Source organism: Buceros rhinoceros, unplaced genomic scaffold (genome assembly GCF_000710305.1).
Source record: "Buceros rhinoceros silvestris isolate BGI_N320 unplaced genomic scaffold, ASM71030v1 scaffold5520, whole genome shotgun sequence".
NCBI classification, from domain to species: domain Eukaryota; kingdom Metazoa; phylum Chordata; class Aves; order Bucerotiformes; family Bucerotidae; genus Buceros; species Buceros rhinoceros.
The window spans coordinates 52,761-80,383 of NW_010391178.1; the positions used below are offsets into that span (position 1 = coordinate 52,761).

Below are 27,623 nucleotides of genomic sequence, written 5' to 3' on the forward strand. Positions count from 1 at the left end.
AAAGAGTGTGAGAACTATTATCATCACAAAAATAACCAAAACAGATGGCATGTTGCGGGCAGATCAGTTCTTTCTCTGTGGTAAAATTTCCTCTATATAAAATAAAAATGATGATCTTAATCACTTTCAAAGAACTGTGTTTTGGAAGAAAGTAATACAAAATCTTATAGTAATAATAACTGATCGTTGACATACTACTGTAGCTCCTGTGTTATCCCTAAACAAAATGAACGCTACATATCAACAGGGGACCAATGCACGTTCTTTAGACTAGGAAGATATTTATTCTTGGCCTTTCTCTTTACTTCCTGTCCTTGCTGGGAAAAATAGCAAATTTCTTCTTTTTATCCCACTGAAGCGAAAGGGATTCCATGGCATAAGTAGAGTCACACTTGCCCCAGAATCATGTTTCTATTAAGTGCTCTCATGCCATAAATAATTCAGTTTTGTGGGTTCCCACCTACTATAATGTAAATTGTGGTTTTTTCCATTGCCATTTTTTCTCCCACAAGAGCTTTTAAAAGCTATTTTGATTTATTCTTGAAAGATTTCCCTGCTTAAGTACCTTTATGACCACCCCTTCTTTTTCCCAGAGTGTACCAGCTGCATTTAACTTATTGTGTGCCATTTATTTAAATAGAAACAAGTGAGGAAAAATATAATGGAATTCTAGATCTTTCAGCAATAAATAGTGGAAATGAAATTTAAACAAAAAATCTGAGTTGAATTGGCAGTCACTCAGACTAGATTAACACGTTCAGTACAAGAACTATTTTACCCTGTGAAAGGTGAGGACTTAAGAATGATTCTTGAATTTCCACCTGATTTAGTGAAAGATGAGGAAACACAACATGTCTGATGAGTTTTATTTGCAGGTTTTGCATATGCTAAAAATATAAATCCAGATTTTTCACATCAGTTTTGTGATTTCAGTAGAATTGACTTCTCAATAGTATAAAAATAGGCTTACTGATGCTAAGTGACCAGTTACTTTACTGCCCTTAATAAATATGGGGATACATATTTTTATATTTCCTTAAACTGATCAGACAATATCAGACCACCAAAGTATGATATGTTGGGTCAGCACCTAACAATACAGAGAAAATTTCACTCATGCAAAAAGCAAGTACAAAGAAACAGTCTCAATGAGAAAATATCGTTCATGCACTCAAAACCAAGTATTTAAATCCTTTATCTTGTTTTCTTACCATATGTACATAATGCAAGAAAACTACATGTATACGGCCAAAGATTTTTTTTCTAATGTGGTATTGGCTGTCTCTATTCAATAGCTCAACAATGTAAATGTTTTTATCTGTATTTTTTAATAAATCCAGATTTTTTCAAAGATTATTTTAATGCAAAAGATGTCCATCTCTAAGATTTGGTCTACATCCTGTTCTCGCATGTCTAAACTGAGGCTGCTGAAAACAAAGATAAAAAAATCTCTTAAACCGCTGTGGTCTGGAATGGATTAGTGAATACACTACCTACCTTATAAGGCAAATTGTCCAAACCAGACTTTCCTTCCTCCCCAGAGAGGTACCAGAGTGCTTACTACATGTTCTACTTCATCACCTTTCAAAATGACAACAGCTTTCACTGGAAGTTGTTCTTTGACTTCCGTACAGGCTTTCTGCTCTCTCTCGTGTTATCAGAGAGCTTATTCTGAATAAGCTGGATACAGCACAGTTACACCAAGGCATCACGCTGGCTTATATCCTGACAAAGTTAACACATAGTTTGTGTGTGCTTGATGCTTCCAGAGAACAGTGTTTTATTTTTATTGCACTGCAGTTCCTATGGCTGCATCATCTGTCTAAGTCAGTAATATTTTCAGTTTTTAACATATAGGAAATATAGGAATTTCAAATGTATAGGAAATGAATACAGTAAACTTACTGTAAAAAAAGAACTAGTATAACATCATGCCCATAACATTTTACTGGAAATTCGTATAAAAGAGTGGTATATAACAATTTCAGTCTATCATTACAGATTGTTGGATTAATTGGTATAGTGACAGTCTTCTTTTTCTTTTATTTAATATTTTATGTCAGCAATAGTCATTAATGAAAACTGATAGAAGTATTTTCATTTTAACTCTGGCTTCATGATTTAAAAAGTTGTGAAAATTTCTTTACCAAGCACTCTGTGAAGTTATTTCTTCATGGTATTTGTCTATTAGAAATTGTCTGTGTCACAAGCAAAAAAGAAAGGACAGAGTAGTTTCGCAACTGTTAAAAAATCATCTAAATATCTTTGTAATTGTTTTCAACCTGATTCAATATTTTTAAACGAGGTTTCTAGCACTTTTAAATCTAAATAAGCAGTAATAAATATGAATTTAACAATAAAAATGAAAAATTCTGGCCACGTTAGAGTCAAAGGCCATAAGAGAAGTTTTTCTCATGCTGTTTAAGGATTTCTTCCTTTTGGAACAGGCCAGTGCAGAAATCCCCAATCTATGTTAATTTTTTGCTTTTATTTATTTGAAGCTTTGACCGAAGTTTTCTCACTTGAAAGTTTTGGGTTTCTCCCAGGAATACAGGGAGTGGTCCTATCCTCAAGACTTCTTCTTATCTGTGGTAGATTTATGCATATAGAAAAATGATTGCATAAATGCATATTAATTCCTTAAAATAGCTTAGTTTTGCAGTTTGTAATAATTTACATAGAAAACTGTAAAGGAACAAAGTGCTGTGACACTCCCATCTTTCCACCACATGTTGTGTGTGTGACACACCACTCATAAATATTAAGATGTTTTATTACTAAACCCATAAAACATCTGCTCACTGTCTGTCTCTGTAGACTCAAAACTGGGAAGCTCTAAACACTGTCAGCTTCTTCCTTCTTGCTTGACATGGCCAGTTTTGCTACAAATAAGACTGTCATCACCATGGGTTCGTTTACTATGATCTTAGGACGGCTATGGTGGGAAACAAATAATGCAATGCACAAGCTGTGGCTGCCAAAGGATCTTTCTTTTACATGAAATCATTCAGATGATAGGGAAACCATTTAAATGGGGACACACATACAGGATGTTGTGGAATTGGGAAAATGTCCTATACTGTACTAGAATATGGACAAAGGGAGCTTTATGGTCTTTAAGTCTTTAAGTACCATTTAACTATAAAGCAATATTCCATCTTCAAGAATGGCATCTTCTCTTCCATTGAGAACACACAGCATTTTCAATGGACTGTAAGATGTCAGACTGGGATGTGGCTTCACCTAGCACCCATTCTGTCACAGACTGTGCCCAGGGCCCACCTTGTTCCTATCCCAAGTGCATTGGTATAACTCATAGTCTACCAGAAAAGTTAAAATCTAGAGTCAAAACGAGCTTTTCATTAATTTCTGTGAAAAAGTGGACAGAACTCATGAAATTCACATAGAATTTTTTTTAAAAAATTTTAAACAGTATTTTATTACTAAAGCCAGTTCCATCAGAACGTATTCCACCACATCTGCTCAACTAATTAGACTGACCTTCTGCACAACAAAGCTCAAAGACTTCCAGACAAATATTCTCAAAAAACCCCATATAAATCTAGAGCTTAAAAACATTGTGTTTAACAGTAAAGTTCAAGTGATGAAAAATATCAGTTACAGGTCTGATAAGGTGTTAAAATAATTTATTGACTTTGACTTCAAAATCCGTACTTTGTTTCAGAATGAAACTTGCTATCATCTGATTCCAGTCCACTGAATCTTGTTATGCTTTCTTTGCTAGTTAATGAGCCTTATAGAATGAGATATCATGTTCCCCTTTCTATTCGAGACCCCATGAAAAAATGTTTTCCCTGCACATCTTTTCTTTTTTGCTCTCTTTGCCCAGTTCATTCTGGTTTTCACAGAATTAGATATGACGACTTTACGAAGTATATTTTCTTCAGTATCTTTGTAAGTCTCACATTTTTAACATTTCAGCAAAAGAGATTTGCTGCTTTGTTTCTTTCATTTAAAAAAACCAACAACAACACAGTTTTATATTACTCTAGCTTGTACAGCAAATCCAAGGTTTGAATTTAATCTTTGCATTGTTATCATTTGTAATAGCTTACATTAAGGCTCCATGATACCTAGTAGAAACAACTCCATATGGATTTCATTACATTATTCAGTTAGGTTAAATGACCTGAAATTATGCAGGCATTTTGCCTACTGATCTATTATCCAGAAGTAAAAACAAAGGTAAGAGTAGAGTGCAAATAAATAAAACCCAAGACTGACTTGAACAGGAAGCAGTTTGTTGGCAAGTTTGTAACCACCGGTTGGTTTACTTCTACAAAGAAATGTGTTACTGGCCCTGTGCTTGTGCACTCAGATGGATGTAACAACAAGATACACAGCTCTGTGTACTACAGCATGCAAACATGACTAAATGGAACCTTAGAGATCAGTGATATTTGACTGCTTGATAGAGAAAATCAGTGAACTGAATTAGTAGATGTGACATTTTTAGAAAAATTTGTGTACTGAATTCTGAATGGTGGAAAAAATAGTTCTATTTTAATAAATACTTCGGCATGAAATAATATCTACTAATTGTTTTGTTTCATTTTAGTTTACTTGAGCACAGAATTTTAGAAATGGAAGAAAGGCATAAAGAGGAGCTGGACACTTTGAAGGAGGAAAAAGAGAATCTACAAAGCTTGGTCACACGACAAAGCTACATAATCCAGGAATTAGAGAAGCAGTTAAACAAGGCAACAAGCAATAACAGTGTCCTGCAGAAACAGCAGCTTGAATTGATGGATACAGTTCACACTCTGATCACCCTCTGCTCCAAGGAAGGAGGTAAGAAAGTAACATTATAAAACATTAGAAGTACTAGAAATTTCTTCTGAAGTGTGGAGGAGAGGGAGGAAGAAATGTAAGGAAGAATGTAAGAGAAAAGGTATATGCTAAGAATAACAGCCAAAAGGGTATTAACAGCTGTGCTTGGTTAACAGCATGCAGAGGGTTAAAAGTAGGTGGGGAAAGAAGGCTGAGGAAATAAAATAATATCCATGTGGTAAGAAGTCATCAAAGAACTTCTGAGAAAGGGTTACAGGGTAAACTTAGAGAGAAACTGTAGATGTGCGAGTTGTGCTAGTCACGCAGTGAGTGTGGAAGCGTGGGTGAAAGAGGTCTATGTGAGGTTAAGTGCCAGCAGTCGAAAAGCCCAACATATTTGTTCATTGTCATTCTAGAACTCGAAGTGCCATAAATCAGTGAAAAAACAAAAAGTGAAAAACCCAAAACAACAACTGTCCTCCCAGTCGAAACTTTGTCACCTGCATCGTTATTCAATGCTCTGTGTAAGAGGTGGAAGACATATTAGATCATTCAAACTATTCAGCACAAGGCACTGTGGGTTTGCTCTCTACTGTGTATTCTCATGCAACTTGTGTGGCTTGAACCTCAGCCTCTCCAGTGATGAGGGTTACATCCCTTCCTTTGGAAGTGTTGCATGCTTGGACCTGAGTTGATAGACCACGTTTTTAAAAAAAAAAACTTTTTTTCCCCCTTCATGTTCATTCTAAATGGTCCCTCCTGCTTAATATAGTTCCCCAGCATTTTGAAATTAAATAACATCCTTCATAGCAGGCTGTTCTCATATCAGTAGAGAAACATTGTGATGCAATGCAAAGCCTTTGTTATATTTTATGGTCTTTTGGCAAAGAAACCTGGCAAAGTTGTGTTCAGAATGTTCTAATAGAGCTCAGGAGTATATTAAAATTATTATAAAAATGAAAGATATATTATTTGCATGCAGAGATATACTGCAAGTTCTTTATAAGGTTATAAAGATTTTCTATCAATTTTGAATTTGACTCAAATTAAAAAAAAAACCAAAACAAAAAATACAAACAAACCAACATTTTTCCTAAACTTAGTTTCCTCAGCTGCTTCATATAAAAGCTTTGAGTGAGGATTATACAAGTGTGTGTTTCAAATTGGGCTCCTGGGTACAAATTCAGGTGCCTGAAAACCTGAGTTTTCAGCAGTTTTTTTTATTTCTTAGGAACTGTGGAAGCAAAAGATGCTCGCTACAGTTAAATGAGTAAATATAGTTTTGATAGCCCAACGCAAAGCTTTGATTTCGGAGTCCATTGTCTTTTGTGTATCAACATGTTCAGAATTTTCCTTGGATACTTTTTTATTTAGAGAGACATAATTGCAGAAATGTTTCTACTTGCTGTCTAAGTCTAGCTGACCAACTTTTTTGGTATGTACATTCTCAGCTGAAAAAGGAGCCAAGACAGCTTAAGGTAAAATAATAATATTAACCTGGAGCACAAGACTACACTAATGAAGGCTGAATACTAAAATATTTTGTGGTAGCAAAAATTAATAACAGCTTCAGACTGTGCAAATACATGTTGAAGAAGGGAAAGAATGCATGCTGGGAAATACCACTGGAGCTACCTTAAATTCACACAAAAATATGAAATTTTGATAGTCTTATACAAGACTTTCTGTGCGCACTAATGTTCAAAATCTAAAATGTGCTGTGAGAACTGGTGCTTATTGGGAGATGGAGAATAATAAAACGTGACACATAAATCAGTGACGCCCCTTCTGTCTTCAGTAAATCTCAGTCATCTAATTTCATAAGGGATAGAGCAAAAATGGAAGTTGTCCAGGAAAGAATAGGACGGTAGAAATAATTAGAGACCTGGAACTATTTCCATACGAGGAGAGAGAGCTGTAACATACAGAAATATTAGATGTGAAAGATGGAATGTGGGATGCTGTTATGGAGGTATACAAAATAACTAATGGCAGGGAGAAAAGGAGCAGCCCGTAACACTGAGAGGTGATTTCCATTGATAAAATGGTACAAGATTAAGTTAAGTAAAGGTTGCTAGATATTAAGACCAATAAAGATTCTTGAATTGTTAGGAAGGTGAAGAGTGAGCAAAGGATGGGTCCCCTTAAAAGCTTCAGGCTTTTAACTAGGGACACTCATCTTCAAAAGGAAGCACAATCTAAGCGAGACATCAAGTCTAGAAGATTGTCAAAGATGACTAACTTACTAAGGATGAACACAGGAGTTGAGAGGAATTTCCAAGTATGTCTAAATCCTGTGATATTTTGAGCATGGCTTTAAGTACCATTGTTGGCTTTTCAACCATAAACTGAAAATGTAAGTCGATATATTTTATACTACATGTATGAGCATATATTTAAAAAACTGTTATCTATATCAAGAAACCTTAAAACCTCCCCCAAGATAAATCACAGACAGGAAAATTATGTTCTTTGCATAAATCATAGAAGTCATGATTTTCCAATTTGTGAAACTGAAATTAGTATTTTTAAAACTATTTTTTACAAAATAATAATAATAATACAGCTAAACAACATCATTTGAAACCAAGCTGGTGTTAACCATTGCTTTTTGATTGCAAAAAATGAGAGAAATTTTCTCCAGTAATAGCATAATCATATCGGAAGATTTATTTGTAGATTAAGTTGGGAAACTTTCAGAAGTTTTCCTTCTAAGAACCTGTTTGTAATATAGCTGAATAATTTAGAGACACAGGGCTGAACACAAGCTGCTTTTGTTTAGTTTTACACTCTGAGAAGCTTGGGTGAAATAGTCCCTAGTACTGAATGATAAGCCTAAAAAATCCGCTTTGGTACTTCCACTGTGGCTAGACAAACTTTAGGAGAATTTCTGACGGATGTAAAGGCAAATGAGCAACAGATAAAAAAGTAAAAGCCACACAACGGATAAATTTTTAAAGTATATATGGACCTAAATACAGACTCCAGATCCCACTTTCAGTGTCAGTTTTGGTACAGACTGCTTTTGGGATGGGGGCCACCTGTAAAACTTGGAATTGTTTGTGAGTTTGGTTTCCAGAATACCACCCACCTCTGTCCCAGCGTGAGAGATTCTAGGATTTCAGATGCATGTAATCCTTAAAATAGACACTGTAATAGGTCACAAAGCATACAGAGAGTAAAATATGTGCAGGATACCATGGGAACTCACATGTCTCCATTTTGGCCTGTCTCTATGGCTACATAGATTTGTCACATTGTCTATGTGTTTTTTAGGAAAGGGTAACAATCTTGGCAACTGCTGCTAATAAATCTCTACAACAGAATGTCTAAAAAAGCAGCTCTTTCAGATACTAGCCTTCCAAATGAATAGGTTGTCCAGTAAGGTGATTATTTAAATTAACTTTTTAAAGGTCACTTAACCTCCAAATTCAAGTATAGATAAACTTTTGATAAAACTCTGAAACTTTTACTTTTCCCCCACAAAAGATGGAGAAATAGAAACATTGAGGGGAAGACTTAATCACCATAGAGATATTGCACACCTATCTCCAAGACTGTAGAAGTCCTTCACCTGTAGCAGATAGAGATCACATCATTCTTTGCAAAGGTCATCAAACATTTTGCAATTATTGTTCTCTTTAAACTGTTTGTCCCTCGTACTACTTTGAGTATTATTTGTCTGAGGATGGATAAATCATTTTAGCACATCGTTGTTGCTGTCAGACAATAAAGCTGTAACACAGTAAACAGTTTAGTGACAGACATTCTAAGATTCCACATAAGAAAAACTACGTGTGAAAAGTATATGTATTTCTAACTACAGTCACACAAACATTACTCAAAAAACACCGACAAAATAAAGAATACACTACAAACGATGTTAAGCAACATATAGCATCACCATCAAAGAAGTGTATACAAGTTCAAACCAAATAATTCAGAAGTCGTATTTGTCCAGTGGGAAATCACATTTCAAGCTAAACATCACAAAATATGTCCAGTCAAAACTCACATATATTTTCTAATACACTGCCTTTTTATTTCCGTCTAAGAAAACATGTCTAACGTGTCTATTGTGATAACATTAATTTGCATTAATTGCTCCTACCTGCAGGATAAGAAAATGCAAAAAATCAATTGGAAATTATATTTAATCATAAACTTATTTTCCTTTTCTCATTTTTTATGTGTCCTGTCAGACTGCATAATAATATACCTTGTTAAAATGTTTTTTCTAAACTTGTATATTTCAGAGAACTAATAGAACAGTAGAGCAAGTTTTGTTATGAATGTCTGGTTTTGTAACCTCCTAGTAGGAGAGAAATGAAGCATTAGCTTCCTCTTGAATTCTGACAAGAAGCTAAGCTTAATTCTCAAAATAATATACATATATGCTAGAATTTACCTCCCCAGAAGTGCCAACTGAGTTCATAAAGTAAATAACAAGGTTAGTGGGTCTAGCATTTCTGAAAAGGTAAAATCTCCTGGTTTATGGGTAGTTTTCATATTTTAGAAAACATTATACAGGGAAATTTATTTGAATGGAATTCATGCTTTTAAAAGATATAGCAATTATTTTTTTTTTAAAACATTAAACGAGTAGTCTATTCCAGTTCTTAGACCACAGTTGTTAACATTTATGCTAAAGTGAAGGGAGTGAGGAAAGAATGAGAACTTCAAAGACGTGACCTGAACGTTACAGGCACAGGCCAGCAGTGATGATGGCCTACTTCATTAGAAAGACTTCAAAGACACCTTATGTAACACAAGCTAGTATTTAATAATAAAGATTATATAAAATAAATCCTATCCTGGTACAGAATGACAGATTCAGGTGTTCTGAAATGGAATTTTAAATCTTAATGTTTGGACCACTTTCAGTGAGACAAGGTCTCCTATATTATATTGATTCAGCCATAAATTGGAATGCAATAACAAGGCTATTTAAATCTAATAGATTTTAGACAGCAGTGTAGAAAAGTAAGGTTGTGTGATACAGTTCTTGGTAATTATTCTTCTGTGAGTGGAAGGAACACTGTTGGTACTCATCAGAGATGTATTTTAAGGTGGCAGGATGGTAACATATCTCTAACATCTTTTCATTCCTTGAGCACGTGCCACCTCTTTGTACCTCATCCTTGACATTGCTAAGTTTTTTGCAATATCATGAGACGTAACTAATCAGGCAGAAACCTAAAGTATGACCTATCAGTCACTTCATTATTTTTCCTCTGAAGCATAGAAGCAACGATAAGATTTTTTGCACAGAAGTTTCTGACCAACTTTGGCTACAAGCTGTAAGTCTGAGGTGGATCAGAAGTGTGCTTGAAACATGTTTATAAGAAAAGAATGCATGAATAAAGCGTCAACGTTTTTTCTTATATCTGAAATTGCATTTTTATTACCATTGTGTCATTCCATACTGCAATGCAATAACAAAACACGATGCTTTTCATCTATGAATTCTAATTTTTTAATTAAGGTTATTTTTCTTAATATTAATAAAGAATTAAGTAAAAACCACAGACTTGACAAAGTTGGAGTGACCACATCAGAGCTTTAAACGAAACCTCATTTAATGCACTGAAGTCATCTGGTATCCCACACATCTTATTCTGTCATGCAGCCCTACTTTGATCACCAAAGGTGTCAAAGCAAACAGCTTCAGGTGAGGCTGACAGTATGTGTGCTCAAGAATACAAAAACCACCCATTTGTTCAATTTCTCTCTACTTCCTCCTGTTTTAGAGGTTTTATGACCGAGCATTTTCAATTTTTAAAGACCTTAAAGCAGTAACAGAAATACTTTTAGTTTAAAAGGAGACCAGAAGATCACTACTAGAAAATGTCCAACTGCAATTCACAAAGCTCGCTATTATAACGATGTATTCCACTTGTGGATCTGCTGTTACAGTATATTTTGAAAGCTGGGAAAAAATTTAATCTTAATTTTGCGCTTAGTGTCATGGAAGAGGGGTACCCTTGCTGTAAGTGGATCTGACTGAGCACATGGACCCACTGAGGTGGACAGCACTACAAGTGTTATAGATTTCCTGTTTCCCTCTGAGAATTTCTGTATTGCACTTTCTAATATGCACTTTTCAGAGATGCTGAGAAGGCACAAGTAAGAGTTTTGGGGGGCCAGCCTCGCCTCACTCACACAATATTTACAGTGTAGATGTAGAGTCCTGGTCTGCACTTCCTTTAGAGTCAACAAAGATACTTTTGTCAAAGGAGTTCTTTTAGGATGAGGTGAGCTGCATCTGCAAGTACCTTTTTTTCTCCATGTTATCTGTTAAAGTGTAATGATAAGAGCTGCTATTTATATAATCAGTATCTACATAGGAACAGATAAATTTTACATTCTTGTTTTCTAAAACTAGAAAAAATAGCAATATTAGTTCCAAATCATCATGATTTAAAAGTATTTTCATACTTTGCTCAGGCAAGGATACCTTATTAAACAACATAACTTGGAAATTAAAATGCAACAGAATGTATTAGATAGAATCCAGCCAGGCTGTGGTTTAACAGAGATTCAATACTGAAAAGTTAATTTGAATGTGCAGCATTTGAAATTTTTGTCAGTGGGAAAATATTCAAATTCTTCAAAACATAACTGGGTGTTCCCATATTTTATCCCTGTGCCTTGATGGTGACAGCAGGAGGTAAATATTTATTAGTACTGAAGAATTAATAATTAAAGTACATATTTAAAAATTCTTGAATGTTAATATTGCAATCAATTACCCACCCTCATTCCTACACTATATGACAGTGCCAGATCCCTCTTCACTCTGCTTTGTGAAAATGGTATTATTCACTAACACCAAAGATATTAGAGGGGATATCAGCATGTATAAACCAACTAACAACACTGTTGGTGTCACCCAAATGGCTTGTTAGTGAAATGTTTCTTTGTGTGCATACCATTCTTCATCTGGAAACACTAAATGCACATTAGGGTGCCTGTCTGGAAAAAACTCGATCGATTAAAGAAATATGGACACTAGAAATACTAAACAAAGCCAGTGGCTTAATCTGTCTTGTAGCAGTTCGTGAAAGATTTCTTTAGTTCTCATCTCAGTGAATGGCTAGTTAATCACAAAATTGTTGTCTCAAGCAGAAACTCTTAAGGAACTATATTGCAGCTGGATAATTAAGCGTCTTTATCTCTTTTTAAACGGGCCGTAAGGCATTCTATTTCAGCTCACTAATGAGGACCACTTTATGGTATTCTGAAGCAACGTCTTTCAAACACACAGTGAATCCAAGTATTATTGTTGTTACCAGTCACTAAGGCTGAATTTATGGGGAAACAAACTTGATAACTGTTAATAATTTATTAGGTAGTAAATAATTATGCCCTGAAGAGGGTGAAAGTTCACTATGTTAATGTCATTTTCCAAGACTGAGACAATTCTTGCAGTGCTACATGAGGGAAATTCAGCTTTAAATGATTTATTTAATAAGAAGTTGGATAGCTGGAGTGCTCTTGCTATGCAGTTGTTTGCCTTTCTTACTTCAGACTCTTAGAGAACGTGTGGAACGGGAAAGTAATATTCTGTTAGCTGCTAAAACATTTCTGTAAATGTTAATTTGAGACATCTAATCGGCTACAAATTTTCTCTTTCTTCCCCAGTTTAAAAATATGGATCTGAAACCCTTGTATGTAATGAGCCTTAGTGTTCCTAATGAATCTGAGACTGGACTAGTTCCTAGGCTGGTAGAATCATCATAGCCCTACTATCAGCATGGCCTGGTAGTTACACTGGATTGAATTTAAGAGAGGTTTGCACATCCAGTCGGGCCTCCCACATGCAGTAAGTGGCATACATGCAGCCGTGAAGGGCTCAGGCTTGATGGGAAAGGGGCTGTTTTTGCCTTTGTCATTGCTTCCTGGAAAAAAAATCCTTCTACTTCTCCATCCAGTATAGTGATTGCAGGGTTATAAGATGAATTGGATCATTGAGCTGCTCCAGTGGAATAATAAACCTGTATAAAAAAATGAAAATAACAACAACAACAAAACAATTAAGCAAATAAAGCCTCCAAGACCAACTCCACCCTTCCCCCAACCCCAAACCAAAACACTGTCTGCCAGATGTCCTATTGGCTGTTTCATTCTGTGGCTATGGAGGCAGTGTGCAACCAATAGAAATAGGACCAGCAGCACCACTCCTTTAAGTGACACCCTGCCATTACACTGGGTTTTGGGTTATGACTAAGTGCTCCCTTGGACATTAGAAATGTGTGTGTATATATATATTTACTTATACTGTCATAAACTCTGAACACTGAAATGAAGGCCAGCATTTTCCATTCTAATCATTCAGCGTGCCTGAGGCAGGAATTCTAGAGTTCTGTTTCTTACCACCTTCAAAAATATCCATGTAAGTTCAAGGTAAGCTCCCAATGAAATCTTGAATGAAAGACACAAGACATGCTACTTGCCTGAAATTAGAAAGGAAATCAGAAGGAATTGTGCCACAGTATAATTCATGATTTGTTCAAATATTGTGTAAAATATTGGACACCACGTCTCAAAAAACAAAAAAACCATTAATTAAGCATATCAGAGATACTTCAGGTAGTGTAGAAGGTAGTAGAAGGAGAATGCAGTAGAAATCGTAGGTGACTTGTAGAGCATGGATGCAGAATTACTGATACTTTCAGCTAAGAATGAAGGGTCACCATCTGAAAATCACTGGTTTAAAAGTAACAGTGGGAGATTGCCCTTCGCGTGATACATGTACGGAGTTCCTTGGTGTGGGACACTGTGAATGATTAAAATTCATGTGGTTTCAAAAAAGAAACTGGAAGGACATTGTCTCAAACTCTGTTAAGTATACAGATAATACATCTGGCAGGGGAAGTACTCGTGCTTCTACATTCCTGGATATGCTTGCTTGCTCTTACCCTGTTCTCCAGTCATCTGCTTTGTTCCTACTGAAGACTCTTTCAAAACCTTATGGCCCTTCTGGGGAGGGAAAGGCCTAAAGGAAAAAGAAGATAAGGAGAAAATAAGTAATTATGAGGGCATGAGCAAAGAAGAAAACAGAATAGCAGTGAGGGTTAAAAGATCAAGTCAGATGATGAAGTCCCATGACTTCTAGGGCCTCTGATGCTGGAGATGGGATACTGGAGAAGCCTGAGCATCAAGGCAATCTGGTATCACCACTCTCATAACTTCATTTGCTTTGACAGCAAAGTTCTATAAACTCAAATCTGCAGATTTATAATCTATAAACTTGGTTGTTGTGCAATAGTTCCCAGAACAGAAATATTTTATTCCAGTAGGGTGAAATTAACTTTTTTTTTCCAATTTGCTTTTGACTAGCTCTTTTTGTCAGATTCAGAGCAATCTCACAAAGTAATATTACTTTGAAAATAATTTTGGTGAACGTATACTTTGCTGGAAGGAAAATATATGTCCAAACTCCAGTGGTAAACTCTCTCTCACTTCCCTAATAAACAAAAGTGAGTACACAAACATTCACAAACCGTGACTTATCTGAGAAGACTGCTGGACTCCAAGACATTCAGAAGCACCTTTCAAATGAATATTCCCCTGCCCATGTTTTTTTTAAGATAATATTCAGAATCGTGGAGATGAAAATAATACATAGTATTAATACAGGAGCAAACAAAGTTGACATTGAAGATCAGGTGGAAGTTTGTCTTTATAATAATTTAAAATGGGATACTAAGGGCATATAAGTTCACATTTAAAATGTTTACTTAACTAGCTAGATGCCTAAAAATTTCCTGAAGTTTTATCAATAATAAGTAACTGCAATATATTTTTAATTTCATACATGTAAGTGTATCTTAGGTTTCTAATTATTTTTCACTTTGGCTATATTGGGTGACAGTGGTACCTTTAATAATCCAGGAATACTTTTTGAAGAGAAAAAACACATAGTATGTATTTGAACACATTATGTACTTGATCAAACTAGAATCCAGAAAATGAACTTTTCAAGTCCTTTTTGGCAGTGACACAAATGTGCTCTTACAGGGAGATCATTTTAGCTCGTAGGCAACACTGCGCTTACCTGGAGAACATATCCAGCTTGAAGTCGTCCTCCCAGTGTGTGCCTTTCCCTGTGGTTTGTATAACATTTGCAGCACATACGCGTTGTCACAGAGTAGTCTTGTTACAGGGAATAGTTGGACATCACAGCCACCTATTCGGTTACGGTTTAATGTTTGTTCTCAAGTGGAGGTTCTTATATTCAAGACGAGGCCACTGAAACAACAGACTGTACCTCTGGCTGTAAGTCAGCAAAAACTGAGTGGCTGTAACTCTTTGCATATTTTTCTTCCTCAAAACAAAAATAATCTTCACCCTTTCTCTGTCAGTTCTGTTTGTGGTTCCTGCTGCTAAATCTGGGAACATATATACATGTTTAGGCCATGTTCCAAGCCTTCTCACTGGCGATATTTGACTGCCATCCATTTGATAACATTAGCAAACTGTTTCTGATTTGATTCTTCATAATCTGGGCTCTGTTTGTCACCGTAACTAGAACTGTGGTGGTCCACAGTAGCTGCACCCAAATGGTTGGGAAAGAGGTCAGAGACACAGGGTCTCCTATAGAAATGTCCCCACCATGTATCTGCAACCATGACGAGATCAAGGCAAAAATTGTTTGCAGTCTGGACCTAGACAGAAACTGCCATTTGGCAGCCCTTGAATGGTCCTGTCCTGGAATCCTACAGCTGTAGGTAAAAACCATCATTTTACAGACTACTTCATTTTTTCAGAAACTGCTTATCAGAGGACAAATATTCACCTCAGATGCTTTTGATAGAGCAGCTAAAATGTAGGTCAATTATATTTGCAAATAAAATATGGAGAAAGACTTTTCCTTTCTGGCTTCAAATGCATGAAGAATTTTTTAAGTGTCTTTTGGTATGTATAGTGATTAGTATGTCCTAGAAGAAAATTAGATTCATGTACATAAAACATTAAAACAATAAAAATATAATTTTCACTAAGACTCTACAGAAATCTCTGCACATCTGTCCAAATAAGTCACTACCATGCAAAAAAGGCAATAGCTGCCTTTCATTTGCTAGCAGTATCACTGAAGGACATAAGACTCTAGTGATAGACTCAGTCTCAACTGATTTCACAAATGTGGCAGTTCAGATTTTAAATAATTTAGTAAATATGAATGGGATTTTATTGATTCAGTCAATATAATGAGCTGCAGTTGAACGTACTTTATTGTTACAGGCAAACCGTACTATTCATTCACCAAGTATGTGACAGAGACTTTAAAAGCAAAGAGATAACCACTTCACTTTCTCAAAACCAATCAGAAATCACAATTTAAAAGATCAAGTATATTATTTTTAGATATTTTTTTATTCTAGTAGAGATGAGATTAGATAATTTTCATGCAACTGGGAAAAAAAGATAGATATTGCATGTTGTAAATTTCATATTCCTAGAGGAGAACTTTAGATTACTAAATACTTCAGAAGCTATCTATTATTAGTAGTCAGTTTGTATTTCTTTAAACTCAGGCAGAAAAGCAGACATCCTTCATTTGTGATAGCTGTTAGGAACTAGTAAACTCATCTACTATTGCCTTGTTTTCATAACTGAGAGCAGAAAAATAGTCTCACTCTACAGAGGCACAGGGAACTAACAATCAGTTAAGGGATTTCCCTGGTTACTGTTCTGGGAAAAGGCCCTGCATACCTGAGCGCTCTCATTTGCAAGCCAGTAAACCTTTCTAAGAAACATGTAGGCCACAACCTCAGGTGCCAGCTCGAGCTCTCTGCTAAAGTTTAATAATACCCTGTTAGCAGGAGCAGCAGAACTGGCACTTCACAGACTATGGGTTAGCAGAAAGTTCATTGGTTTGGGTTCCTATTCCTCCACGGGGCTGCAAAGTGGTTGTACTGCCAGGGCTGTTGCCCCTACATGGGAGCTGCCACCTGACAGAGCTCTGGGCAGTTATGGATTGTTCCTGCTTTATTGCCTGGACTCAAATCATCATCCAGGGCAAGGAAAATAAACAGCTGATAACTGATAATGACTGATAACTGAAAGAAATAATTCATCAAGAAGGGAAATACAGCATAGCCCAAGGAGAAAGTTATGGGTCTAAAAACTAACCAAAAAGAAGTGCAATGAAAGAACTGATTTCTTTTAATTCTACTTCTGTTCAGGAAAGGAGGATTTTCCACATTGGCGTCATTGTTTCAAAAAAGCATGACTTTATCACCTGTTTATTCATCCAGAAAAGGCAACAAAAAAACCTCTCTAGGGGTCCAAATTTTGGCTAAATATTCAGGTTTAAAAAATGATATTATTTTGCTTGACATAGACTTATCTTTTTCTTCAGGTACATAAAACTTTGGCATAAGCATTGTATTTGAAAATACCTAAACTAACATTAGAACTCTGTTTAAAGTCAATCAAGATCTTGAAGCTGAACGCAGGAGTGTAATGGATACGTATTTTTTTTTTAGAACTTCTTTCTTTGAGCCTTGTTAATTTTTAAAAATTTATTTACTCATCTACAACATGTGAGTCAATGCATCATTCAGGAACTTCACTTAATGTATAAAGGATTCAAGGTCTATGTAGAAAAAACATTCAGGAACTGTGGTAGATAGAAGTGGTTTGGGAAAATTATGGAATATTAAGTTAGAAAAAAATCCAGCAAACCTTATAAAAACATATTTTACACTAAAAGAACATTACCAGTAACATTCCTGGGTATTAATTTTGTGATAAATTCAGGCTATTCTTGCAAATCACAGTCTGCCATGTTAAGAAAAGCTAAACTTTATGCTGGTCATGCTTAATACAGTGTACCGCAATCTGAAATCGTTCAGCTCCTTCACAAGGAGGCATGTGCCTCCTTCACAAGGAGCTGAGCTATTTTTTCAGTGGGCACACCAACTCCTGAATGAGGGATGCGAGGCACCCAAGGAAAGCCATCTTCTCCTGGCTACAGCGGTTCACTGAATAAAACCCTCTGCTGCAAAAGAAGGATATTGGGTTCCTTAGCGTATAGGATGTTAAGACATCCGCTGTCTGTGATCTCAGGCATTTCAGCTGTCTGACACTGAGGGGAGGGATGGAAGGAGCTGGGCATTTCTGTGGCATCTTTCTGTCCTTGTCACCTTCCTCTCTTGCATCAACTGCAGTTTTATTCTGGTTTGGTTTTTTTTTTAAGCATGAGGAAAAAAATTATTTCTAAGTATGCTTCCTAGAGGTCCATCTCCCTAGAAAATTACTTTCAAATCTAATTCTAATTACTCTGAAATTAAAATCTTATCTTGTATAAATTTAAATTATATGAACTTTAGGATATACTCATGATTATTTTGTCTAACTTTCAGTTATAAAGAAAGCAAATTCAAATTTCCTTGATTGACTCTTAAGTAGCTATTTCCAAGTGGTTTTCAGTGTGTGTATAACAGTTAAACAGAGGTAAAATAATATCTCTACATACAGGTATTATAAGTGCTTTAAGACTCAAGGAAATGAACATGCTGCCTCTGCACAGCTAAACACCTTTAGACAAGAGAGACTGAAACAGCAACATTAGAAAAATTCAGGATGGGAAGAATGGATCTAATCTAAAGCTCCCTGAAATCCATGAGAGGTTTTGGCGCCAGCCCTGAGTAATTATTCGAGTTGGACTTTGGCCACTGATACTAACACCATCTGCTTACAGGAAAGTACCATGAAATCTTTAATTAGCACAAATCATGAAGGTCTCAGTTCTACATCTTATCTAAAAAAATGGCACCTCTGACAGTGCACCATTGATGTGTACCTCGCCGAGGATCTAATTCCCTGCCATCTCATGGGGAGATGATATACTCTCATCTACTGTCATCTACTGCATTACCAGCAAAACCTTTTCCAAATATGACCAAGTTTCAAAGCCATTGATTTACCAGCTGAAGTTCAAATGCAAGTATATGAAGCAGGTTTTATTTTTATTGACAGTGTTGGAGAAAGGGAGAAGTAAGGGTGTCTTGTTAGTTAAAAAAAAAATACATAAAAGAGAAAAAAGAATATGACATGTGTGTAAGATGTCAACCTCCCCTCCAGGACTCCTGTTCTTGGCAGGCCCCGGTCGCCCCGTGCCCGGGTCTGTGATGTCTGGAGGTAGAGCAGTGACTCTTTCATAGGCACCCCCTTGCTGTGGGGAAGGAGCTTGTGTGCCCTTGTGAGGTTGAGAGCTGTGCTGGTGGTGGCATGTGCCTCCGGTGCCAGACAGGTCTGAACTGAAGGGTCAGACAAAGTGTGTCCACGGGCAGGATGGGCTCACTAGCCTTCGGGCAGCCATCCTAGGAGAAGGACAACTCTGACTCCAAACCCGGGCAGATGGAGCTCTTTTAGCCCTTTGAGGCTTCCATCTAAGAGAAGGTTACTCTAACCAAACCTATGACCTGAGGACTTCGCTGTCACCGTCCAAGCTCGCTAGGCCCTGGCAGATGAACCTCAGGTGTAAAGGGTGGAACCAGTTCCGCGCACGCTGCACCTCACCTAAAAAATCCACTGCGCAGGATCGAAGGGTGCACTTATCGCTTGCAGTGAGCGTGGGAAAAGCCCTTCCCAGATCTTTGTTCACGAAGCCAAGCCATGATGATGATGAAGATGTCTACCTAGAGAGCAGGACAGTCTTGCAATTCAGGGCTAGATTTCTCACTATTTTTCTATTTTCATCTGTTTGGAAAATCACTGAGGTAAAATATTTAAACTTTCTGTTCCTCAGTTTCACATCTGTGAAAATGGCAAGCTATTAATATCAATTGATCTGGCAGGAATTTGCCACCTTAAATACTGCTTTGAAGTGTTCAAAAGGGAGAGAGTATATCAAGCTACAAAGCCTTGGCATTATTTCACGCCTTCTTATGGCCTGGATAGCCCCACATGCTGTGCAGAGCCCTTGGGTTTTTGCACAGCACTGTTGTTAAGCACCAGTTTTGCAGCACAGGCCACTTCATTGAATCCTTTTCGTACCTATAACTTAGACTTTCAAGACAAAAATGAGAGAGATATGTCTGTCACCAGACGATGAGTGTGTCTGGAGGATTTAAATATTGTTTCCTTATTGTAGGGATTAATGAAGTGCTGGCTCGGGCACTGAACAGCACTTAAGGACATGTTTAACTTTAAGAATCTGAGTAGGCTGATGGATTTCCATGGGAATACTGATGTTCTTAAAGTATGTGTTATTAGAATGAAGTCATATCCTTCAGGATTGTGTGGGGTCATGCTACTTTTGTTTGTGAAAGTGAAGGAATACTCTCAGATGTTACTCCTCCTACAGGGAATCTCCTAGATGTTCAGAACTCGGATCCTCAAACATCTTGCTCTCCTGATTTCTCTGCCCGGACTCATATATGTGGTCTGTCTGCAATATATAGGATCAAGATCTGCACTGGGGTTCTTATATTAATTGTTTTCCTATTCTGAACTAAAAATAATTTTGATAAATCATGACTTTAAACAGCAGACTTCACTAGCACTGATTTTTCTTTTTTCCTCTAATTGTATCCAGCTACTTTTAGGTACATAGACGTAAAAATTACTTAGTAATTCTTTACCAAACAAATAAACTTAAGCTAACAGCTCCCTTGCCCCAAGCCCCTAGGCTGCTCCAAAAGCAGTACTTCACGAAGGAAGGGCACAAGCTCGCTCCTTCCAGGGTTCTGCATTGCTGTAAGAGAGGATCTGTGTCAAGTATTCCAACTCCATGTGCCATCTCTGGGGCATTCTTTGGCAACAGTCCCACATACATCTTGAGTCAGAGGCAACACCTGCAACTGCACAGACCTTTGCACTCCGAAGGAATGTGCTGTGTTCACCTCTCAGCAGAAAGGATGTTCTGTTTAGCTATTTACATCATGTCTTACTTCTGCTGGTGCCTACTCTGCCATCTGTCTGAAAGTTCTAGTTCTTGAACAGAATTTATCAAATGCACTAACTGTGTAAGGACTGTAACACTCTTGTTCCTGTGTATGTTTAAAAGGAATGCAGCGTGGGAAAAGTGGATACTGATCTTGATACTGAGATTGCTCTTGTCACATCACTTTTTGTTTGTTTGTTTGTTTGTTTTGCAGTTTTGCTAAAGAATGCAAAAAAGGAAGAGGAAAAGCCTTTTAGAGACTGTGCAGATGTATACCAATCTGGTTTTAACAAAAGTGGGGTCTACACTATTTATATTAACAATGTGTCAGATCCTAAAAAGGTACAGTACACACTTGGTTTATTTTTTTGTTTGTTAACATGATGTTGTTCTGGCCTTAAATGAACATTTGGAGGCTTTATTGAAGTTCTCATTTTGCAAAATATTGTACTGGTAAAAATGACCTGGGCTATATTCAGTCTTGGAAAAAATACAATAGAGCAAATAAAATGATAAACTGTATTATTCCAGACATTCTTCTTTCTTGCTGACAGAGAATCCTTCCTAAGTTCCAATATACACTCAACAGTTGACTCACTTCCTCCCGCTTGGCAAGTTCAGTTGAATCAGGCTGTGGCTGCAAATAAATCTGTGATAAAGTTTAGAAGAGAATTAGTAAAGTGTTATAATGAGGAAGCTGATGTGGGAGCATTATCTGGTAGCACATGGAAAGAAATAGCAGAAAGAGTATTTTTTAAAGATAAAGATTTACAAAAATCCCGCTTCTCTTATAAGGAGCAGGGAAGAGTTTTTTTGGCCGTAAAGAACACAACATGTTCATATTAGCACTGTTTGAAATGATGAAGCAGGTATAATCCTGTCCTTCTCATAAAAGATCCTTGAAAGGGTTTTTTGGTGAAAAATAATCATTAGTCTGTAACGGAGAGGGTTTTTTTGGAAGGCTAAGGTACCTTAGGTTTCTCATTGCTAAGGTACCTGAGTCGGCTGAAGCTAAAAACATGAGAGCATAACCTACAGGTAACTTCTATGTGGAGAAAAAAAAAAGGCAGCTTTCTCTACAGTTGTTTTATTATGGCATTAAGATATATCAGACATTTCTAATCTGAATTTGGTTTTCTTAGAGGCCTTTGGAAGCCCGTAAATGTCAAGATGTTGTAGTTAACTAAGGAATTAGAGTTCATTAAATCATGAATAGAATAGGGGTCTGTGAGTGCTACGGGCAAAGATCAACATAACTCTGGTGAATGTGAATGGAAAAATACTTGACATAATATACATGACATAAAATACAGAGTACCCTTTAAGCATAACTGAATAGAACAATAAAAGCAGTTCTGTGGAACTGTTCCACTCAAAGTAGAGATGTAACAACAATGTCCAAATTGCATGTACAAATTGGGAGCTGGTTTTCTTAGCCTTATTAGAATTCATAAATCATCCCTAGAAGCCGAGTTGCAACAAAAAACAATGGTTACCTGAAAGCACTGTGGCACTGATGTTTCTAGTATATTGCAGACACACACTTAAACACACTTCACTGGTGATATAAGGACAGTGACACTATGGAAGCCTCTCTGTGTTTTTGCTATATTCCTGTTTGCAGATGCTGTTGTCAATAAATACAGGCAGCTCAACTCAACTGATATCACTGCATTACTTTTTTCCTGGACAGCAAGAGCTGATCCCAAAAATGTTCGTGTTAGTCAAGTGAGGAGTGTGATTGCTTTAACAGATGTCTGTTTTTTCAGACATTAAGGTCATATTAAGAGTCTGCAAGGTAGTGCTGTGCAGAGATAGCTGAACTAAGCTGTGATAGCTTCCAAATCACATCAACCTAGCACTGTGCCAGGACTAATTAGCCCAGAGGTAGCACCACGCTGACAGATTGCTCTGAGACCCCAACTACTATCCTGATAGGAACTCCATGGAGACATAGGTGCTTGTTTAAAGCAATCTGAGTTATCTGGATTACCACAGTGCAATGCACAGCGCTGACATGTCTCGAGAGGCCTAATATATTACCTTCTGTAATGCAGCCCCTGGCAATTCTCTCATTTATAGTAATTTTATACTTCAGGTCACAAAAATATACCTTCATTTCATTTTATATTCCTTAAGGGATACTTATTAGAATCTTGACATTCAATAGAAAATATCCTTTTGTTACGTATACAAATGTTACTGTTCCTTCTAGGTTTTTTACTGGTTTTACCTTCATATATGGCTGGTCTTGAGCTTGTTGCTCCATGCTAACAATGTAGACTTATGATGTCTAGCATACATGCACTTAGAATGTCGTATGTGGTAATCACCCTCTTTTTGTTTGCTTTAAAATTGGGTTTATCTCTAAATTATTATTATGAAGTTTATAATAATTTAGTCCCTAAAGCTAAAATATGTATAAACAATCTTATATATTCCTTTTAAGAGCCTGAGTATTTTTACCCATGCATTTGAGGAAGGGCAAGAGTACAATGCTTTGGATGCTCTTTTAATCTAAATCAGGTTATTTTATTGATGATAAACTCAGAATTTAGAGATACATGCAAATTCAAAGTCCGTTTTCTTCATCATTTTCTTTTCTGCTAGAGAGTTAAATATCATAACATGTTAAAAGGTGTTTAATGGCTGCGTGCCTTGACCTTGTCTGGGACAGAAGCCAGTTCAGGACATTTGTTGGCTACAGCTATGCACAATGAACGTCTATAATCAGCTTGGCACTCCCTTTAATGCGGCAGGTGTTTGTGTCTACTGCTGTGGGAAGAGCCAGACCACACAATGATGGCTAGTGAATAATGGGCTGCTGGTAAATCTTTCTTTCACTGTTCAGTTGTCTCTTTTAATTTGCTATGTTATTCAAAAAACATCAAAGTTTTTTTAGAGGTATTTTATTATATTTTAGTATTAAGATCCTATCATTTGTTTGTGCGCGTCTTTAAAATGAGTAGTCGTAATACAGTTGAGGACTTAATACTTTAAAAATTGGCAGTGGATTCATGTGAGCTTGAAATGACTTGAAAGTAAATCCGTCATTTAGAAATTCTCACTGTAAATCAGACTAAAGAAATTAAATCCTGTAGATAAATGTTTTTACTCACAGTGTCTTCCCTGAAGGAGGAATAGGGCCAAAATGTTTGTAGAGCAAATTGTGGGTTTTCTTGTGGTTACCATAAATCAAGTTCACATGTTTGCACTGTTCGGTATTCTGTTTCCTTCCTATACATACACAGAGACTTCACTTGGCATGCCTGGAGAAAATTAAAACAAAAACACTTGCACAGGATTACTGTGACAATGCTTATGAGTAGGAAAGATTTGGAATTGCTTTGCCTGAGGGTAGAATATGGTTCTATATTCAACTGAGGAATGAATTTTTATTTAACTGAATTGGATAATAACCTTCAATTTGGCAAAAAAACTCGAAGCTTTAAATTACTGAGCAGTGATGAATGGGTTGACTCTTGCTGGTGTGAATGCCAAAATCTAAGCCGATGGGTGACACCTCTTCAAATCTCTTACATACATACAGAGGGATAGAACTCTTTATGAAGAGGGATATAACTATTCAAGAGCACAGACAAAGGAAATTGAGGATAGTTGCAGTACCAATATGGCACGGATGAGTACATGGGAATGAAAATCAGGAAAATTTGCTTGGATGGGTAGCAATGAAAAACTTAGATCTTAAAATCAAATATCAATCAAAAATAGGAACAAAAATAAATACTGTCACTTGCCACCTGCCAAGAAAAGTGAATGGATAAGCAGTATTTGGATTTTTTTGTAATTTTATCTTCTATATTTTTGAAAAGATAATATGAGGAGTGAAATATTTTTTAAATTAAATAACCATTTTTATTATTACATGGATTATTTTAGTATATTAACAGATTTCAGTTGCTGCAATATTCTAACACCAAGCTTCAGCAAAACTGTCAAACGATTAAATTGTCCCTAGTATACAGAACATCAGTATCTAAGTTATAACATTATTAGTGCAATTATGGGAAGGTATGATCTTACATGTTCAGTATAGGTCTTAACTTCCGAGCCTGTCCCATAGACCAGCCTGACTCTTGAGTCTATTGCTGTCTATGTCCTCTACCAGCTGCAAGGCACCTTAGGCCGAGATCAACGGTTTGTGTTTTGGGACACTGCCTGGCACACTGTAGGTAACATTACAATACAAAGCCAAACAGAATATTCTCATCTGTGCTACATTTTTAACTCCTTGAATGGATATTTTCTGTAAGAATTCCTGAACATCCTGTCTTAGGCAGAATGCCACTCTCCTAAAAGCCGTAGATACCATTGCCACTGAAAGGAATACTCTTGTTTGTTAAGAGGAAGCGAGTGGTTTCTGGGGCACTCAGAGAAAATACAAAAGAAGCATGGAAGGAATGTGAAGAAGAAAGCTGAGGATGATGGGGACACATTCTTGGGCAATGTGCTGAAAGAACAGGAGACATTGAGAGAATCACATTAACATAAGGAAAGCCCCAGTTGTATTCAAATCACTGAGGATACCATGGAAGTCATAGGGCATGAATCCATAGGAAAACAGGCTTCCTTACTTCCATTATTGACAAATATCACACACCACCCATGTCCCACCCCCTCCCCCCGATGACAAGATTTCAATCTAAGTTTCCTTAATTGTTTTTGGGGGTTTTATTATTATTATTATTATTGTTTAGGTCTTCTGCAATATGGAAATTGCTGGAGGAGGATGGACAGTTATACAGCACCGAGAAGACGGGAGTCTGGACTTTCAAAAAAGCTGGAAAGAATACAAAATGGTAAGGTGAAAAATGTGGAATAACTGTACAGTTCATAGAAGTGTTAGATTTCAAATTGTACTTCCTATTGTCTTAAGCAAATAGTTCTGCCTATAGTGATGTGGCGTGGTTACTTTCTAAATCATCAGATTTTTTTTACTCAATTGAGTTTTATTTCCCATGACTTAGGGTTTCTTTCAGATCAGTTACTGAGATTAAAATGAAGTCAGGCCCAGGCATAAGCACTAAAGAATGTTACTGTCTTTCCCTCTGAAGTTTTTGACTTGCTGTGACTTTAAGGGGTAATAGACATGTGATGATGTTACTAATGCATGGAGGCTTTCATCTGAGGGAAACTCCTTCAGAACTTGGAGCACCTCAGATAGGAATGAAAAGTTTTACTGGGCTTCTCCCAAGTCATACAACACCTCTGCCAATCAATCTAATGTACTGGAAATGTTCATACTTTGAATAGGATTAGAAGATAATAAATAACTTTCCAAATTACAGATGACATTACTTCAGCAGGCTATTTTCCTGCTGCCAACTAAAAAAAAAAAATTATTCCAATCTAAATATCTTCTAAGTTTTTTCGCTCACTGCCTGATCAAACTTTCTGATGGAGCTCCTTTCTCTGAGTCCCTGAGGACTAGCTTGGATTTCAGTGACATTCCCAGTGAAGTTTTCAGGAATGTATTATCTGCCTGGAAGAGGAAAACCTTCTTTCCACAGTTTTCAAAAAGCACTGAATGAAGAGAGCATTTAATAAAAAAAAAAAGCAAGTTCAGTTTATTAAAATTTTCAATGGGAATCAAGTTCTCTTACAGAACTTACCATTTCAGAAATAAACAGAATATTAGATTATTGAACCAAAATATCATTTTGGATTTTATGGATGCTTTCTTTTCAATATTTTTATGTTACTTGAAAATATAAATTACAGGGATAAAACCTAAGCACTTGGGTCAGACTTCTGCTACTATGGATTACCAGAGGATATATTCTGGTTTATAATGTATGTGAAGTAAAAATATTAAAATGACAGATATTTTTGAATTAATTTGTGAAATTGAAAACTTTTTTATAGAACTCATGAAGCTTTAATTTAGCAGGAAACTTGAAAATGTTTTGACTATATTTTTGTTCAGTGTCAAATAAAATATAAAAGGTCAATTTATTTTGAGGGAATCAAAAACTGAAGATTCTACCAGTCATGAGGAAATTAGCATTTATATATGCAGCCTCATTCTCTACATGTAAGGGGTTTTTTTAATTTATGTGTACCATTTGAGTTATTGAGATTTAGGCAGGTTTTCCCTCCTGTATTTTTCCTTACACCATTTAATAAAAGCAAGCCTTCTTTTTAAGGTTTTTCCTCATGGCCTTTTTTCATATATATCCCTCCATTTAGTTAAACATTTCCCTCAAATTTCCTTTGCAACAGTAAGCATGTTCAAGATTAGATTATGTTGGGTTTATCTACTTCAAGTAGTCTGAATTTTACTGCTCTTTGTGAATGCCATAGTCTTTTAAGAGGTCATTTACTTCTACCAAATAAAAAGGATCTGTGTCAAGCTTTTACTGATAGCTATCCTATAAGTCATGAGAAAAGATGAGATTTATGCTTGTCTCTGCTTCTATGAAGCATTTCACCAAAGTAACTAGTGTAGGCCCCCTTCTGTGTTGAATGATAGAGGCTGGTGGATGCTGTGGCGTAGCAGGGTCCCTTCTGCAGATGGAGTCGGAGTCACAACATGGACACCAATATGGTTAGGAATCGTGCTCGTTTATTGCAATCAAGCTTCAGATTATATAGACACTAAAAGAGTACACGCGACTGCTCAGCTACAGTGATTAGTTAAAAACTACTGTCCACGCGCTATAGCTCAAAGCTAATTGGTTATCACGCGCACTGCTCATGGCAGGGTTCAGCCTTCCTTGCGGTTTTTGCATCCTGCTTTAACTCCCAGATAGTACTTGGCAAAGACCTTTGTTTTTCCTCAAATCAGCCTCTCAAGGACGGTTTCAAGGGCGGCCTACATTGGGTTAGTCACATACCGCACTCGAGGCTCTCAGTACTCCTGCTATAACCTGGACTGCTCATTGTAATAAGATACATATTGTGTCTGTTCTTC

At 36.6% G+C, this 27,623-nt stretch overlaps 1 protein-coding gene across 1 annotated transcript in view; it reads left to right on the forward strand.

The window, feature by feature from the left end:
- The window catches only part of ANGPT1 (angiopoietin 1), a gene marked incomplete at its 3' end in the record, with an annotated part of 49,473 nt that overhangs the window by 7,970 nt on the left and 13,880 nt on the right, over positions 1 to 27,623 (forward strand). Inside the window, exons 4-6 of the mRNA XM_010140444.1 lie at positions 4,580 to 4,812; positions 20,904 to 21,031; positions 25,408 to 25,509. Coding sequence (XP_010138746.1) covers positions 4,580 to 4,812; positions 20,904 to 21,031; positions 25,408 to 25,509 — 463 coding nt within the window. The remainder of the gene's footprint in view (positions 1 to 4,579; positions 4,813 to 20,903; positions 21,032 to 25,407; positions 25,510 to 27,623) is intronic.